Raw genomic sequence first — 18,991 nt, 5'->3', positions numbered from 1 at the left:
ATATATTCCGTAAAATAACGACCTCATTATCAGCCACCAGCTGGGTTGCCGGGCATGGCTGGTATTAGACCTCCTAATATTTATGCGTGCTTTTATTAAGCCCCATATTCAATGGCCTCAGCACCCCAACACGTCGCGCTCTTTCGTTTCTCGCAACTTTCCAAAGGTCCGCCTTGTTATCGCGTTATCGTTAAGCGTCGCGAGATATCTTTAACGGCCGAATCTCTCCTTTTTATGGTCTATTAAAGCGCCTGAATAATATGGCGTCCATAAAGAAAGCGCGATCTATTTTCTCTAATGACGATCGAGATATTACGCGAGAAATTCAGGTCTCCACGTAGCGATTGACTCCATTGTGCATTGCGTTCCACCATTCACTTTATGCTAACGAGAATTTTACTTGTCAATACTTGTCACTGTGTTAATTAAAATTTTCTCAATATTATTATATACATTTGAACTAGATTCTGAAACGTTGTTAAAGCGTCGCGTAAATAAACAAGATAAATTAAATTCTTCAATTGTTTAAAATATAAAAAATTGCAAAGTACAATACCGCTCATTAATTTCAATACACTCCAGATTTGTTGATTTCTTTGAAAAGAATGAACGTTGATATTAAGTATGTTTTGCATAGAAATAAATCCATCTGTTATTTTGAATGCTTTTAGCACTTGTATCGTATATATATATTTTTTTATATAAAAATCCTTGAAAACTGTTTTCGAAGAAATGGAACTAACAGCTGGATAGTGTTTAATCCTTGAAAATAAATAAAATAGACGCGCGCAAAGTCACGAGGTGCTCGTAGTGATAGCAGATACATGTCCAGTACTATTTTGAAACCGTTTCATCAACAATATATACCTACAATACAGAGTGAAAGAACTTTTGTGAAAACGTGTAAAGTGGTCACACAAATGGCTCTCAGGCGTTATCAATCGAAAAGCGATCTGCCAGTCAGAGAAAGTGTTTATAACAGGCAGGTGAACCTGTTCTGTGTAAAACACACGCATGACGTTTATCTTTTACAAAATAATTAAAGAGGAGAGTGTACTGAAATTAATGAGCGGTGTACTTTATAATTTCTAATATTTATAGAAAATTTTAGAATTTAATTTATCTTATTTTAATTTATCATTAGGGAGTATTACGTTTTCCTTTACAGAAAAATCAACGAATCTGAGGGTATATTGATATTAATGAGCGGTGGTATTTCGCCGACAATTTGATTGAGAAAAAATTTATAGTGTTACGATTTAAAATACGATACTTTTACAAGCACTTCGAACAAAAAATATCTTATAATTATGACAACATTGAATATAATATCCGTTATCGATGTCATGAAAAACTTCTATCATTTAAGTGGAAACGATCCGCGCGAGTTCAAACGAATAAGAGATTTGATCGACAAGGTGCTTAAGCGTAATTCCGGTCTGCCATCGTAAGGAACAGTTAAATAATAGCACCGATGATACGAATGGAGCAATATCACAAGTATTACATCCTTCCAACGGTCGCGGAACACTTTGTGGCGAAGAAACGATATTTTATCCACCATCCAGTCCAGTTGCTTGAAACTGCCGCCTTTCACATCCCGCGATAAAACTGTTACCGCGCCCTTCTAAGAGAGTGTCATCGACATCGTACAATAACCTTCGGTGCTATCCGACGAAATTAGTTTCAACGACAGTATCCGCGTTGCCCACACTGCCTGTCGTGTGTAAAGCCGTGTTACTCTCGCCGGTACTATCGACGTGCCGCTGCCTCAGGGGGAGAGAATGTGGTCGTTCGATAGCCGAGTTATGTCCGGGAACATGAAGTTACACCAAGAATCCCATTTCGGCTATCGCTTCTGTAAGTATTAGATAACCGAAATGCTCGCGAGTCCATTTATAGCTATTTGTTGAAGCTATTACTTGTGCATTGTCCGTTCAGTGTTCTGATAATATCACTCGTTTGAAAGTTGAAACGCGGTTAAGACGTGTATCAAGAAATTCTCCTTTTTTTATTATTCTATTTTACTTTGCTTTTAACATACATAACCTTTAACTTACTTACGATAGTCGATATTACGAAGTATCGTTTATTATAAGCCATAATGGAATGCAGTTTTTGAGCGTATCTAACGGCTATTATGTGTATAAACGATTCGCTTGAGTTTAGTAAAATACTTCTTTTATACATAGATATACACTTTATATTTTCCGCAGACGATAAAATTGAAGTGTTAACTTTTAATTTTATACTCGTTATATATTTAACGAGAGATCTACGATAAAAATAAAATAATATGTAGCATATATTATACTCAGAGAAAAAAATCGTATGAGTAACTATAAATTTGTAGTTAAATAGCGCCTCAACTATATATTATAAAGTTCTAGTAAGAACAATAAATAAATTATATTAACTAAGAAAATCCAGTAATATTAACCAACTACAAATTATTAATATTAATATATTCTCTTAGTTCACTTAATTTAGTTATTATTTTTATTAAAACTTCATAATGCATAGTTACAAATTTTTATATGTATAAATAACTTCTAGAAATTTTAAGGTTACCGAATTTTGGTACAGAACTAAAAAATGTACTGTCAAAACCATCGATCAGTAAACAGAGAAAGAACGATCTTATTATTCCTGCCTCTCACTCTAATCGTCTTTCTACCCCCACCATTGCCATCAGCGGTCCATTCTAGATGTCGATGGTCAAAACGCATCTTTCATTTATTTTTGTCTTTGAAGTTCGAATCCAATGCTGCGGCTTTTTTTGTATGCAGTGAAAAGGTTTTGAATGTATCTTTTAAAGTTAGTTCAATAATGATTAATCAATTACTATGATTAATTAGTTGTCATGATATAATGTACTTTATTTTAAAAAAGTGTTTGTCTAAACTAAAAAAATATAATTGTTATGTCTTATTTTTATGAGGTCCAAGTAATTATTTAATGTTGAGGCGCTATTTCACTATCAATTAATAATATTCAAATTTTGTTAGCATAACTATATTTTTATAGCGTTGAGTACTAGATTAGTAACTATTACTCTAAAACTAGTTATCGAAACTATAATTACCTATAATGTTTCTTAAAAAATAGTTACCGTGTAATTGTAGTGCTAATAGTAGTGTAATTAATATATCCGTGTTTCAATCAGTATAATTTTTAGTACACAGATACTGAAATACGAGTATCAAGATACACGTGTATCAAAATACGGTGTGAAAGACATGTAGTGTATTTCAATATATGGTTACATCCGTGATTTCAATCCGTGTATTTCAATATATGGTTACGAAATTGAAATGTACGGATTCACGTGTAACATATTCATATTTTATTTTGTGTGATTATTAATGATAACAAGATATCCATATATAGATAAATACATTTACGCAATTTGAATTTAAATATCAAAAAGAAATTTAAATATCAAAATATATATTCTGTATTTCATATCCTAGGCTGATAATTAATGCCAATAGTGAAAATTTGTAGTACACATATATGTAACGTGAACTATTTTTCAATATTAGCAGTGGCTATTGGAATGCACTGTTACTATAAACGACATTAACGTTTAAAGACAAAAATAAAAATAAAAATAAAAATATTGTAATATATGGAATTATTAAAGCTTTACCAGATATAAGTCTAATATAAAAAAAAGCTTGCTATAAGACTAGCTTAGAATTTTAAGTTTTAAGATTGAATTTCACAATTAATATTAATTATCAAATATTATAGTTTTTAAATTTAATATCTTACTCTAATATTATAAAAAAATAACGAATCATCATTTTCTAAGTAACGATAATGGCAATACATTACTTTTATGAAATAACATTCCCAATTCTGTATGTATACTCTGATGTATAATACTATGTATAATACTATATATAAAGTACAAATACATGTAGAAATCCTTTAGCAAACACTCGAGGGAAGACGATAAGCTTTCGTAAAAGAGCAGACTTCTATTCTGAAAGCTTTCCAATTCGCCTTTCGTTCCAGATCGACAAATGCAACGGACGTTCTTAAACCTTCTCATTATCATGAAAACGAGACGGAATCTTTAATACGATTAAACGTATAGAAATCGTAGTTACTTTATAGAGAACGAAGAACTCCCAATTCTAATCAATTTCCTAATGAAATCTAGTCTAAAATTAGAATAATCCAGCATTGAAACGTTTGACAAGGAATTTGATCGCACTGGACTTACTGTTTGCTTGATTAAAAGAAATTATCAAGAGAATTTAAGATAATAATATCGATAAAATTAATTAAAAAAATATTTCCTTTGTATGTAGTTTTGTGAAAAGAAGGAGAAGAAAAATAAGTACACCATCGTACTTTTCCAGATATGGTAGAAAAATATTTTAAAGTAAGCTTTTTAAAACAAATGTTTTCGTTTTATTAAGCAAAAATTACAAAAGTAGTAAGAATTTCACGCTGCAAAATTAAATCAGTTTTGTCATATATGTTTTCTTTTAATAACATTTATAAGATGTTCTCATCCCGTTTTTAAAATCCAACAATGTAGAGGATTACTTTTGCATATTGCGTAGAGAACGGACGCATCAGTTATTCTTTTTTAAACGCAAAAATTGATAAAAGCTACTGGTCATGCGAATATTTTCCTCTCAAATAAAAAATTAAAAAAATATCCACACTAACTCAACTATTATTTTTGGAGCATGGAATTGGAAACACACGCGGTATAACTTGGACTATTGCTTTTGTACACGCATTGTAAATATTTGATGCAATTAAAAACGGGAGAATCTAAAACTTTTACTGCAACAATCTAAAATCACGGGGAAAAACTCGCTCGCAAAATTGACATTGGGATCACTTTAGAAATATATTGGCTGGCAAAATATCGTTTTCATCGGAACTACTTTAGAAAATTAAATCTAATACGGTATTGATTTTTTTATAGAACTACTAATATGGTTCAGATACAACCCGCGTAGAAAAATTTTATAAAATTTCAAGAAAAGAATATCGGACTAGAATTTGCGGCTTATGTGTTCTTTTAACTTATTTATTATAAAATATATATTATAAAATAACAACAAAAAAGGAAAAAAAACAGAAAAAATACGTCGATTATATCCTTCTGTCTCGAAGGTGCAGGTGTTTGTATCCGCGTTAAAATCCAGACAAATGGCGATAATCCACGCGCCAGCAGCAGTAATGTTGGGAGCAATAAGTGCCGGTGTTATCGAGAACAAAATCCACGTTATTGATATCCGGGAATAAGAAAGAAAGAGAAAGCTAGATCGAAAGAAACATTGAACAGCATCCGTTCACGAATGCTTCCTGCGTGACTACCGAAAGTCGAACTAAGTTTGATAAAGTTATCGAACGTGATATATACGTATATATGTATATGTGCATTTATTTATATATTATATATATGAGCATATATATATGTATGTGTATATATACAATATATGTTCATTTCTTCGCAGGAATAGGATACGTGCTTCGAATCCGCAATGCGCAGACCGGAATGTTTTCCTTCCACTTTCTTACGAGAAAGAGAGAGAGAGAGAGAAAGAGACAGTGCGGCACTCGTAGGAAATATACGAAGGAAAGTTAAATCTTCCGATTCGACATGGTTTCACGAATTCTTTTTGCATCGGACCGCGATATCGATACAATGATCGCGGAATATATCGAGTACAGTCGAAAGAAAGAGATCCCCGCAAAAAATCTATCCATTTATCACCCTACCAACAAGTTCCCCTCTTGACAGAACAGCTTCAATCTTTGTTGCTGCAGATTTCCGGGCTCCTTCCCGTACGATCGTTACTGCATTCCCCCTATAAATTACGTACGCACCTAATCTAATGCGAAATCTCTTATCACGTTCTCTATGCGATTAGGAGGTTGTGTACGTGCGAAAGATCCCTTACAATGTGGCAATTGCGCGAAGTTTCGATGGTGTTTGCCACGTATTTCGACAACGTGAGATCAACAGTGGCGGATTATTGGAAACGCGATGTCGCGTTTTCGTCGCCAAGCACACTCTAGCTCTACAATAGCGATATCTTTGACCTGGTTGGTATTGGCAAGGCGAATGGACACCGTCGCTTTGCGGTCAAACCGAAGCGATCAAGTTAGGTGCCAATAGTTATAGTCGTGTCGCACCATACAATTCTGCAACACGATTGAGCCATATTATTTCACGAGTTTGCGAGAATTATTTCACCATACTTTACGATCTTAATTATTTCAAACATTTATGTTTCCATTTATTAATATTAATCTTAAGAAATGTTATATTTTATATATCCACTCTATGTGCTATGCTTCACTTTTATGCTTAAATTCCGACTATTATTGTCGAGCTACATACGCCATGAAACTTTTTTTTTCTAACAAGTTTATTTTTTCTATAATCAGTATGCAGTTTTTAAAATTTTGCAGTTTTAAATATATTTAACGTACAGCGTTAATGTATACTGAAAAAGTTAAAAATACATTTTTTAGATACTTCGAAAAGATTGCGTACTCAACTGAAATACAACACGAAACGGCTTAACTCTTTAATTCTATTTTAATTAAATTAAGTCAATCTGAATTTTTGACACGTACTTGTATATGAAAAGTATAATTGATTCAGCATACGACTGCATAAAAATTGTACAACTACTTGCAGTGTTACAATTTTGTTTGATAAACAAAAGTTTTGAATGATAAACGGTGAATCTCATTAATTTTGGGAGGAAGTTAGAAACTATTTTTGTAGTGTAATTATTGATCGACTAAACAGTTTGCATTACTAACTCGAAAGCAATACTAATTAATAAGTGGAAACAAACAAGCTACTAATGCAACGTGCGCTGTAATACGAGATTTTCGCGCTCATAACAATCAATTTCGCTATTTATGAGAATAATTAATTTACAATATACGGTCATTCCTAAATATCATTACACCAACGAATTTTAATTGATATTTAACCGAGTGTTCCCGATCGATCTGGAGCAAAATAACACTAAATTTATCAAACCATTTTAAATTCAACGCGTTATTATCTTATACGCATTGTTCGCGCATTTTTTTTAATAGCACGTTCGTCACGATACTTTGTGCACAGCACGAATTTTTAATTGCGTATCGTGTCGAACAGAATGTCGTAAACGCATCCTGTCAGTTCAGCCACTGTCACGCAGTTGTCGCCTGGTCGTAACTCGACATGTCGCGGCCGCCAGTAGTTATGTCTGCGTTATGGTCAGACGTGACATACGTTTGTACCTGTACCGTAGCGGTCTATCGGTAAGTCAAACGCCATCTTACGAAACAATATATCGGATACAGTATTACACGTGTATAGAAATGTTTGAACCGTAAATAAACATTTATGTGCTGCAAACAATCCATACGTTGTGAATAAACGCGAAAGGATAAATATACGCGAGAAACGCAAATAAATTTCAAGAAAAATAGTATATCCCTGCAGCTATCGATGACCGTTCCGTTCAGAAAAATAGCACTATTTTCGGTCGATTTTTTTTTTTTTAGATTTGTTCAAAAACGACGCGTTAAATATAACAAACGATGCCACGCGGGATACTCTGATAGGGATTTACCACGCCGAGGTAAATGCCGAACTTCCGAAATGTTCGTCCGCTGACTATATCGTGTACTATATTCGGTTGAATACGGCTGGCTTTTGGTGGCAGCTCCGGTAGTTTCCAAAACGCGACCAGCGGTAATGATCGACGGTATCAGTATAGATTTTCATCAAATCGGCCGAAGCGCGATACCATTCAGTCGGCTGTTCAGCCGTGGAATGCGCCGCCGAAGGATTACTCTCTATTATCAGAGCGATGCATATTGCGACGTCATAAAATCGTACGGGAGGGAAGCACCCGCAGGTAATCGAGAACGCACTTTGCTGCGCTCGTGTTCGACGCATACCATTATCCTGTACGTGCATTACAACCCGCTAGGCAGAGTTATAAACAACTGCGAGCATCCAACGCACCCACGGATTAATCCTGGACTAGCTCCTTCCGCAGCGCAGATTCAAATTTCTGGCACAGCGAAATACGAGGAGGTAGAAGCACTCAGGTTTTTCGAAAGTTCACGCGGAAACCCAGCAACCCATCTCCCGTTACTCAGCAACAATAAATTAATCCGGTTACAAGAGGGGAATAATCACGCGAATCCAAATAGAGAAAAAATTTTATTACGTGAGAATGCGCACGGAGGAGGATATTGTATTCCCATCTCGGAAATCCAATTCTACGCTATTTTGGTACAACGTTAAAAAACTGTGATGTGTATTGTATTTTGTGCAGGATAAAGAACAATGATACGCTCTGGAATTTCACTTACGTCACGCGAGAGAGAAGTGAGATATAGGTATTTCGTAAAGAAAATTAGAAAGAGGAAATGTTATGTACAACATTACGCTGGTAGGAAAATCGTCATAAGGAATGTTACGGCATTTTTTAAATATTTAGAGCTATATAATAACGATTCCATGTACGTTTGACCCGAGAGGAGAGTTGATTAGATTGCTGGAATCGCGCGCGCGCATGGCATATAGCAAGATAGATCTCGCTTGGCAAAAGTAAAACTATTTGCATCGCGGTATGTATACCGCTGTGACATACGAGAATGCACCTGAGAGAACATAAAATATTAGTGCGAGCTACTTCACTTCTCAATTTTATCCAATACGTTTCGTCTTTGAGAGCTGCGGGAATATGAGCCAAGCCATATTCCAAGCGCAAACGTATAATACATTCATACACACATGTATGCAGTCCAATTTTATTTTATTACGCACGCGATACTGGGACAGAACTAGACAGGACAGGAGGTTTATTAATGCCAAAAATTTCGGTAGCATTCATGTTGGTGAAGTAACGTTCTACTTCTCACGATTGCTGCGAGTCTGAGTGATGCGAATCCGATCGACTACATCGGACGTAAAACTGGACTTTCAATCTGTTTTCTATGGTTTTTCTAACGCCGAGCTTCGGTTACTCATGTCAATTTTCAAGTAACATCCATTTTTTTTGTTCCGATAAATAATTACTTTCTTTCCTGTATACACGGGAAAAAAATGTTTCTGATCACAGCTAATTCTGATTAGCTGAAATTGCGTTAGTTACTATAGCTATGAAATTTACTAATACATAAAAAGGATTTGCTGCTGTAGCTAATATAAGGACGTGATAGCAAAATATGCATGCTGCAGAGAATGGAAGTAACTCGTTACTTGTAACGAAGTTACAGTTGCAAGTTACTTTTTTGATAACTTTACTAGTAACTGCGTTACTTCTTTTCTTTGGTAACTGTAACGGTAACGAAGTTATATTTTTTTGGTAACGGTAACGAATTTTACAGTTACTTTTATTGTTACTTTGCACATGATTGGACACGATACGACACAAGCCACTTACACTGTAAAAAAATTTCGTAAATTTACATATATAATAGATGTAAAATAGATTAGGTACATGATTAGTCCTGTAAATATAAAAAATCATACAATTTTACAGAAATTATATAATTCCACAAAAATTATATAAATTTGTTTTTCTTGTGTAAATATATCTTATTTTATATTGAAAATTATGTAAATAGCAGAATATTTTGAATATTTTCTGTAATTATCCAAATTTTAGTAATATTACGTAATATAACAGAAATTTTTCGCGTATTGTTGTTATATGTATAATAATATATAGTGCGAAATGTATTGTAGTATTATCGTTCCTGTAGCTACACATACACGTTGTAATTGTACTTCCACAATCTTAGTCACAAACCAAGATATTATTTTTATTTGCATATTGTAAATTTACAAACGTTTACAACTATTATAGTGGATCCCAAAATTATCCATTATAATAGTTGTAATTTTACACAATTTTTTACAGTGCATAGCGCTTGAGACTAGAGAAGTCCCTAAGCCCGTCCGCTGTGATTGGCAGTTGTCGATTTAAAAAAAGTAACGGAAAAGTAACGAAAAGTTACTTTTTCAAGTAACGGTAACTGTAACGAGTTACTTTTAAAAATCGGTAACTAGTAACGATAACTTGTTACTTTTCCTACTCGGTAAGGAGTAACTATAACTTGTTACTTTTAAAAAGTAACTTTCCATTCCCTGCATATCTGTTACAATCAATTTATTTAGTAACATGAATATTATAGTTATTGCGGATATGTCTATGTAAAAGAAAATTGTCTCTATCACAGCTAAATATGGTTTGCTGAAATTGTACTTGCTACTAAATTGTCTGCTACATAGAAAATGTTTGCTGCAATAATCAATACATCGACATAATAGCAAAATACTTGTCTGTTATAATGATAATATTATATTTAAACCTCACACTTAATGAAAATTAAACCTTACAGACACACGACATTATGTGTCCATATAATACCACTGAATTTAGCTGCCATACCTAATTTTTAGCTGTGGCAGCTAATCTTTTTTTTCCATGTACGATATCGATGTAACTTGCGAATCAACAGTCTATTCAATTATTATTGCATTATCTCGACGAGCAATTAAACATTCTCGAGAGTGGACGCATTTCTAAATGCCGTGCATTCCGTTGCGTTATTTTCTTTTTTTGTTGTAATAATTGTAAGTACTCCACGCTTTAAAGTAAATTGCGGCGTTCGTTATCTCGCCAACGACTGTAAATAATAGATGCGATTGTAGATAGTATAGGTCATCGGGAGACGTTTTAACCCAGCGAGCGAATTTCGAGAACGACTATACACATTTGATGAAGGCGCGCCTCGTCGGAGATAAAAGCACTGGATGCTAAACGTACTCGCGCACATCGAAAGTTCGTTATGAATAATTCTGTTCGGTTCGTTTAGCGCTTTACCATTGTACGCGCGTGCGAGGTCAGTCAACTCAGCTACAATCCTGCTACGTAATTGACCTTGCAACTCGCGACTTTATTTTCTTTATTCAGCTGCTTTTCACTCATTGGCAGAAATGTTGCCATCGATTTCCACACCGAGCTTTTCGGGTCTGCATTGGGAAACCTGATATCCTAGATATCAAGTGTTTACTGTTTGAGCGTAGATGTGCATCAAAAGCTGCCGTAACAACGGATATCTCGATAGCGGATTTACAGTCGTTGACAAAATACAAAATAAATCCACAAGTACACCAGAAAACGGAAGACACAGACGATGATTTACTACGAGCTCGAACTACCGCGAGTACTTGAAAAGTGAAACCAACAATAATCTCATATGATGCGTTGTTTACTGACCCGTATTTGTAAGAAAATTGTTGATATTACGGCGTTATTAATATATTGATATTTTTGATATTTTTACATACGATATCATAGCAGTTGAATAATATTTCCATACGATTCCGAATCTACAGAGTACTAATATTTAAAAAATAAAAAAATACCTTTGAGAAAAAAAAACTGTATTGATATTCGACTGAAAATTCGAAAGGGATTGCCATTCGACAATACGCGTTTTCCTCGTCGACGATGGTATGTTTTTCAGATGATGTGATCGTTTCAGGATGGTCCAGCCTCCGCCTTGCCGTTGACCCAGACTCTGTCGAACATTTATGGCCGCAGATCGGCCAGTCCTGATGTTCCAGGCTCCAATCTAGACGAAACTCAGGTTCGTAAACGTGCAAATTTTGCGAAAATAAATTGCAGATTTTTAAAACACATTTGCTCTCGCGATTCATACTATCATTACAAATTAAAACCTATTCTATGAGAACTATGAGAAAATTTTATAGCGATCGTCGTAACACAATTAACGAATATATTTAATTTTAATCTTTCTCTTCAATAAAATATTAAAAAATGTATTCTTTTTTTTTAAATCATTATACTAATTCTGAGGCTATTGAATTTAATCAATAATTGATTTATTATTATTATTAGATAAGCTAGAATCGTTTCTTGTATTTCGTGAAATTCGTGTGGATGTGTCGATCGATGCATGCAAAGTAAGAAATGGTTCAATCATTGTTCGTACTTGACGTCTAGCTTGATAATGATATTATTGTTCGTAGACTTGCGATGGTAAGCCCGTTTTCTATAGCTGAATATGTCTGGAAAGATCCCTGTCTTACCAACTTGTTCGTTCGAAATATTTGCGGCAGCACAACCTAGAACTCTATTTATTGTCTCAAACCATCTCCTGAGGTCTCGTCGATAACGCAATTTCCAAGGCTACATTTAGATTCCCTACCTGTGTCTCTCATTATTTTATCCTTGTAGTTCATCGAATGTTATAACAAGAATAAAACGATATAGATACGGAACCACGAACGGGGAATCCGAATGTGTCTCAAAAATTTTATCTTTATGCCTGAGAAATTAATTTTGGATTTTTTCTCGTAAGAAATTTTTCACTTTCTTTATGAAACATTCACAATCATCAAATTGAAAAACTGAATAACAATTATAACAATATATTTCTAAATTGATAAAAATTAAAGTAATTTCCAAACTTATCTCTTCAGCTAATTTCTGTAATAATTATCTGTATTTGAGGCACAATTAATTTTAGATTTATTCAAACGAGCTTTTATATTGCTAGTCAAGAGAGAGGAATTTCTTATCTTGCGTGATATAAGATTTACATGATCTTGTAACGGATTTTATGTAAATCTCAGCCAAGTATACTTAGACTCTAAAACATCTGTTATCAGTCCTGATCGTTGGAGATACTGAGGGTATCTCTTATACATCTCTCTTTATACCAGGCAGGTTGTAAAATGATATCGATATAACAGTATTATGTTCGCCTGTCATGAACTTTGAAATAAAACAGCAGTATGTAATATTTTAACGTTGAAAGTGTTGAAACATGATATATATTTGCAACGCCAATGTAATATGAAAGGGCTATTTCGAAAAATTTTATTACCACGCGCGTAACTTGGTGTATATTTACATACATCACGGTACGTGATGCATCATTGAAAAATCGACGCCTACCGCATTTTTATCATCACTTAAATCTATCCGACATGTACCATAGTTCCTGCTGTACTTGTCCGTTCGAGTAGCATCCGGCGATCGAGCGATATTTTCAGCATGGAAATAAAAGCGTCGATTTAATGCACATCTTTCGTGCCTCGGCATTTCGCGGAAATCGGAATGAATATGCAGTTCGTGCGCACGTAAATCTCGATGAATACTCGATGGATTGCGTTTTCACCGGTGCCATCAACAATTTTCACAACTAGCACAAATTTATTTCATCGGCTTCTTTTCATCCGAAATTCTTCTATGTTATGTCGATATATTTTTATCCACAAGAATTATAGGTTTGTAAATCGTTCTTTTTTTTTTCAAGCAAAATTTAATTTCAATTAACTCTTGCGATTACATTTAATAATTAGGACGCAAAGTTTAAATTATACGTATTAACTTTGACGAGTTAAGATAACTAGATTTTGCTGGAGCATATATATCGTCTAATTAAATCCAACGGTGCAATTAATGCTCATGCTAATTGTTCTTATATATATATAATTAATCACAGTTGAGAACGTAACTTTATAAAAATAACGCGTTACCGTTACTATTACTTTTTATATAAAGTAATTTGTTACCAATATTACAAAGTACGATAATGCATTACGGTTATCGTTACTTAGAAAGTAATGGTTTGTTTCTTTTTTGTTATTTTTTGTAATGTTTAATAAAGCAAAATATTAGATTAAAAAATTATATTATTTAATAATATAATTAATATTACTAATTGCAATAATCATTAAAATTCTAAGCTAGTCTTTACTAAGCTTTTCTTTATATCAATATTTTTATTCTTTAATATATGCTTATCTTTAGGAATTTAGATTGTAATTTACAAACGCATATTTTACTAAAAATTTTTAATAAAATTTAAGCATTATTTTAAATGTCGTTATTTAAGAATGCATTTCAGTGTTCACTACTAATACTGAAAATTTAGGTCACGTTATATAATACAAATTTTCAATATTTACAGTGATACTGTCAGAATAAAGTCTAACAATAAGATATAAAAGGTTAAACATTTTTTAGTATTTAAATTTTTATTTAAATAAAATGTTCCTAGTCAATTAAAAATAATGCGTTCTAATAAAAATAAGAACAAATTAAAGTAACAAAAGAAACAACAGCTAAATCGTTACTGTAAAAATGTAATGACATTACCATATCAGACAGGAAAAAATATCGATCGTTACTGACAAAAAAGTAACGATAAAAATAATGCTGTTACAAGTAACGCGTTAGGGGAGACCGGGCGCAGTTGTCACAGTTTTTGATTAGTGATTTTTAGAAAAAAATCGATGCTTGATTTTGAAATATTAGGTATATACGTTATAATATACCCCCCCTACATCTTTCAGATATTAAAAAATATATCATTCGTGAATTCATTGTATCGTAAAAATAAATTATTTAATTTTAAACGAAGCTGCGGAAATATAACAATCAATCCCGTCTGGGTTGATTGTCACACGTTCTAAGATTAGCAGTAGCAGATTTGTTATGGACAACAAATATAAAAAATACAATTTTTATTTTAATATCAGTTCTATATTTTGAGAAATAATAGTAATTATGGTATTAATACAAATAAAATAATTATTTTAATCATAATATAATTTGTTTTTAACTCGTGATATTACTGCGGTAGTTTAGTAGAGTTAGCGTTTCAAGACCGGAAATTTTTCGGCGCACGTTTCTGTGGGATTACATACGTAGTATATAAATTCACATAAGAATCATACAAGCATTAAGATCCAGCTAGACCGTGTAAGGCTTTGATTTTCTATAGTTTGTGTTATCACATGTACGGTCCTATAATATATTATATAATTTGTTTTTGTTTTTTCAACTATAGTTTCTATATGAAAAATAATATATTTGTAAGTATATTCTCTCTAAAAATGTGTTATCTAAAAATATTAAAAAATTAATTGTCACCTAATCTCGTCTCATTTTGATCAATCTATCCCACATAGCCATTTTTAATAAAAGAGATTGTATTCACAAACTTTGATTAATTAATTGTAGCAAAGATCTTCTAAGATATGTCATTTTTTATGAATACAGGGATATCGTGATTAATAATGTCAAAGACTTGTCAGACAACAAAATAGGCGATGAAAAAAATGTACTTACCAACTTCATTTTCGTATAACAAATTAAACTAACCAAGACTCCTTATAAATCAAAGAATTGGTAAGAATACGGGCGTTAGAAGTCAGGCACAGAAGACGTCGCGCAAATAATACACTTATGAAGCTTGAAACTTCTTTATTTATCAACCGCGCTTACATGTTTCGGCTCATTTTTTAGCCTTCCTCAGAGTAAACATAAACAAACTAACATATATAAAGTAAAAGTTATCCTGTCATGGTGAGCTCCCCTACATCGAGAATTTAAATGCCAGAATTAAACAAAAAGAAAGAAAAGGAAAATGAAAAAGAAGGATAATATTAAAAATGTCGAATTAAAGAATATAGAAACTAATTTATCAAAAAATAAGCCGTATTATTCAACTTCACGTACACCACTTCAAGTGTATTATTTGCGCGACGTCTTTTTGTCGAATTAAAGAATATAGAAACTAATTTATCAAAAAATAAGCCGTATTATTCAACTTCACGTGCACCACTTCAAGTGTATTATTTGCGCGACGTCTTCTGCGCCTGACTCCTAACGCCCGTATTCTTTCCAATTCTTCAACTTCATTTTCTTAAAAATCGCTATAAATAATATATACAATGCTTGTGGTGCAAATATTTTACACAAGAAATTAATATTATATCAGCAATCTACAGTAAAAAAAAAAGAGATTTTTCTATCATGTCCTGTTTGAGTTATAAGCATTTTGACAATCCAACCCTGTAGGACAACTAGCCCCAGTCTCCCCTACTTCTTAATTCTATAACATAACCACCCTTTTGTTCTATTTAATATACTACTAATTATATTAATATATAAGCCATGATATACCCAAGTATCGCTTTTTCGATACCGCGCGTTAAAGAACTAAACACGCACTTAAAGTTTAACATGAAAAGAGCATTCGTCGGCTTGAGCTTCTTAGCGAAGATGATTAGAAGTTTACCTTGGTTAACTATAAACATAGAAATTAATTCGCTTTAACGTCACCTGCAGACTGTAATTTTCTGCCGTGCTGCTCCTCGTCCTTTCGCCATCATTATGGTGCAAGACCTTACCGCACAATTCTTCGCTTCGTTTCAGAATACGATCGCGCGATTCTCGATTATCTCCTCATGTTCTTCCTATCAAGTCCAAGGTTTCCTGGAGCTATGAGACGCTGCATTGTGCCCCGGCATTGTGCTCGTAATGGACATCCGATTCGCAGAATAAAATGAGTCCACGGGGCCATTTCGTGAAAAGACCGGCACGGTAGACGACTGTGCGTGACGGTTAATTAACCCGCGCGAGGGTATTTCGCGTATTATTACGCTCACAAATAACTCCAGGGTAAATTTCGATATGTGAAGCAAAATGATAAATCGAACAAACGCAATCGCTATTCGCCGACCTGTTTTAGCTTCACAATTCCATAATTTACTGAGACTAAGCGTTAATTGGTGAACCAAATTAACCATTATTTGCAACCAACGACGCATCAATAGCCACGACATCCCAGTTTATAAACCAAACCGAAAATCAGCGTGTAGTCATTATTAATACCGTTTTGCAGTCCGCATATTTACGGACGGAATACGACGAAATGCTTGAAACAGGATTGGACCCGAGGCGGTTACGTTATGATACATTCCGTTTGATTTGAGTAACCTGATTAACTTCCGACGTGTTGATGCTGAGGTTTGTTTAATTCATTAATGATCGAAACGTCGATACCGTCTGCCGTTGCACAACACGAGGAAAAATATCCATTAATGGAATTTTATTATTGATCGCTATTTAACCAGCTTCTAGAACGCTCGTTACTGTTTTTGTTATTTTTTAATTAGCTCGTTAAAAAACAGAGAGCGCAGTATGTACTTCGTCAGACGAATGTTTCTACTTGAATTAGATCGAAAGTAATTGCATACTTATTAAACATAAATTAGCTAATTTAATAAGTAATGCAATATATACAAACTAATTATATTTTGAGATGAAATTCATCGTAGAAAAATACACTTTAAAACTTGAGCTTAAAAAACGCAATTCCGAGGAACTACTCGAAGATTCTGCCACTCGTGGTGCACGTGAAGTTTAATTAAGCGAGAATTTAATTTGGCTGGACGTAAATTCGCATGCGGACAAAATTTCTTCGGGCATTGATCTCGGACCACTATTGCGTCGCTATCATCTAAGACATTACATTCCACATAATATGGCCGTCGCAGCCACTCGACGCTTAAACGCAAAATTAATGACAGTTGCCAGTTGAGAGTCACGAAATAAATGGCGCGACTCGTTTGAACTTATAAATATCGTGTGACGGTAATTAATCATCTGAGTTCTTACAATTTTGGATTTAATCGAAAAAAGTAACAAACTTTTTCAAGAGTCCTTTAGACTGCCGTCCAATCGCGAAGATACTTCAGCGTCAGAACTAGACGGCAACGCCTTCTTCGAAAGCATCGGCATACTATTGATACCAACGTCGAGTCACTTTTACATCAGTACCAACGCCGACGTCTTACATACCGAAGTATAAAATCGGCTGCTCCAAAAAATTCGGGACTCGATCGTATAATCAAGTGTAATCTTTTACCTCAATGAATTATCTTAATTACAATTAATTATTGATATCAATATAGTTTCCTAAAAAGTGTTTGCGAAATGCTCGGACATAAATTTTTTTCAAGAACATGAAAAATAGTGTGTGATATAAAGCAAACGAGGTATATCTCCAACGAAAACATATAAAAATAATAATAAACAATAACAAATATTAATAAAAACTAAATCGCTATATAAATAAATACAGAAAAGAACCAAATAAGTAAAGAAAGGCCAAATATGCTTGAGAATAGATCTTGGTGCCTAATAATATTTATATGTAAATTTTAAATGCATCATCTAATTATGTAAACTGTGCTCCGATTACTGTCGGATTTGACGCAATCACAAACTGAAGCTAAAATAATATCACAAATTAAATTAATTGTCAATTTAATAATACTAATATAAGCATCTTACAATATTGCAGAAGATTTATTGCAAAAAATATTAATCCAGCCAGATTGTAATCTTATAGCGTATTTCACTGGCAGAGCTGGTGCGCACTCAGTGCACTTTAAAGCTGTTGTACACAAATCAACATGAAAATGTATATTTAATAAAAATATAGACATAAATTAAACCACGAAATCTTTAATATATTTTATCGTGATATTTGATAAAATATACATTGGGTATTTTATTAACTGAGATCTCTCACTTTTACAGTCAGATTAGGTTAATGTACAACAGCTTTAATGTGCACTGAGTGCGCACCGGTTCTGCCAGTGAAATACGCTATTAGAACCTCTCAACTATTCAGGATGGGTTTTCTAATTCGATTGCGGAACCATGTGATAATATTTATCAAACAACATATGTATATATATATATATATATAAAGAGAATACATTGTGCGAAAGGTCAATATATATAATCAATAACTTAAATCAGAAAATGTACACATATATAATATGTTAATTCGAATAAGAGTAGTATCATTCTTTAAAATTTATAAAATTAAACTATTTTTATACTTATAAAATTAAAGATGTTTCTAAGCTTTACAAAAATATTTTTAAAACTATATTGTTTTAAAAATATTTTTGTTTGCATTTATATTAATTTTACGGATTATATAGATAATTTTTCGCTAGAAAGAAATTATCAATTTTATCACAACTTTAGTATTTAAAATAAATAGAAAAATATTGTATTATTGATCAAATATTATTATTACAAATAACTAACCTTGCTTTAGCAAGCGATCATATTTTTCTTGGAAG

General features: G+C 33.2%; 1 protein-coding gene across 9 annotated transcripts in view; it reads left to right on the top strand.

Moving 5' to 3' along the window:
* Positions 1-18,991, top strand: part of dlg1 (MAGUK family member discs large 1) — a 379,146-nt gene that overhangs the window by 98,252 nt on the left and 261,903 nt on the right. For 8 of the 9 annotated variants that reach the window (XM_018509880.1, XM_018509886.1, XM_018509884.1 and 5 more), the window contains exon 3: positions 11,554-11,658. The exons of the other annotated variant lie outside the window; for it this stretch is intronic. In XM_018509880.1, coding sequence (XP_018365382.1) covers positions 11,554-11,658 — 105 coding nt within the window. The remainder of the gene's footprint in view (positions 1-11,553; positions 11,659-18,991) is intronic. 9 annotated transcript variants of the gene reach the window in all.

The sequence above is a fragment of the Trachymyrmex cornetzi genome, unplaced genomic scaffold (genome assembly GCF_001594075.2).
Source record: "Trachymyrmex cornetzi isolate Tcor2-1 unplaced genomic scaffold, Tcor1.1 scaffold320, whole genome shotgun sequence".
In the NCBI taxonomy this organism is placed as follows: domain Eukaryota; kingdom Metazoa; phylum Arthropoda; class Insecta; order Hymenoptera; family Formicidae; genus Trachymyrmex; species Trachymyrmex cornetzi.
The sequence above is the reverse complement of the archived record's forward strand: the minus strand, read 5'-3'. Positions and strand labels throughout refer to the sequence as shown.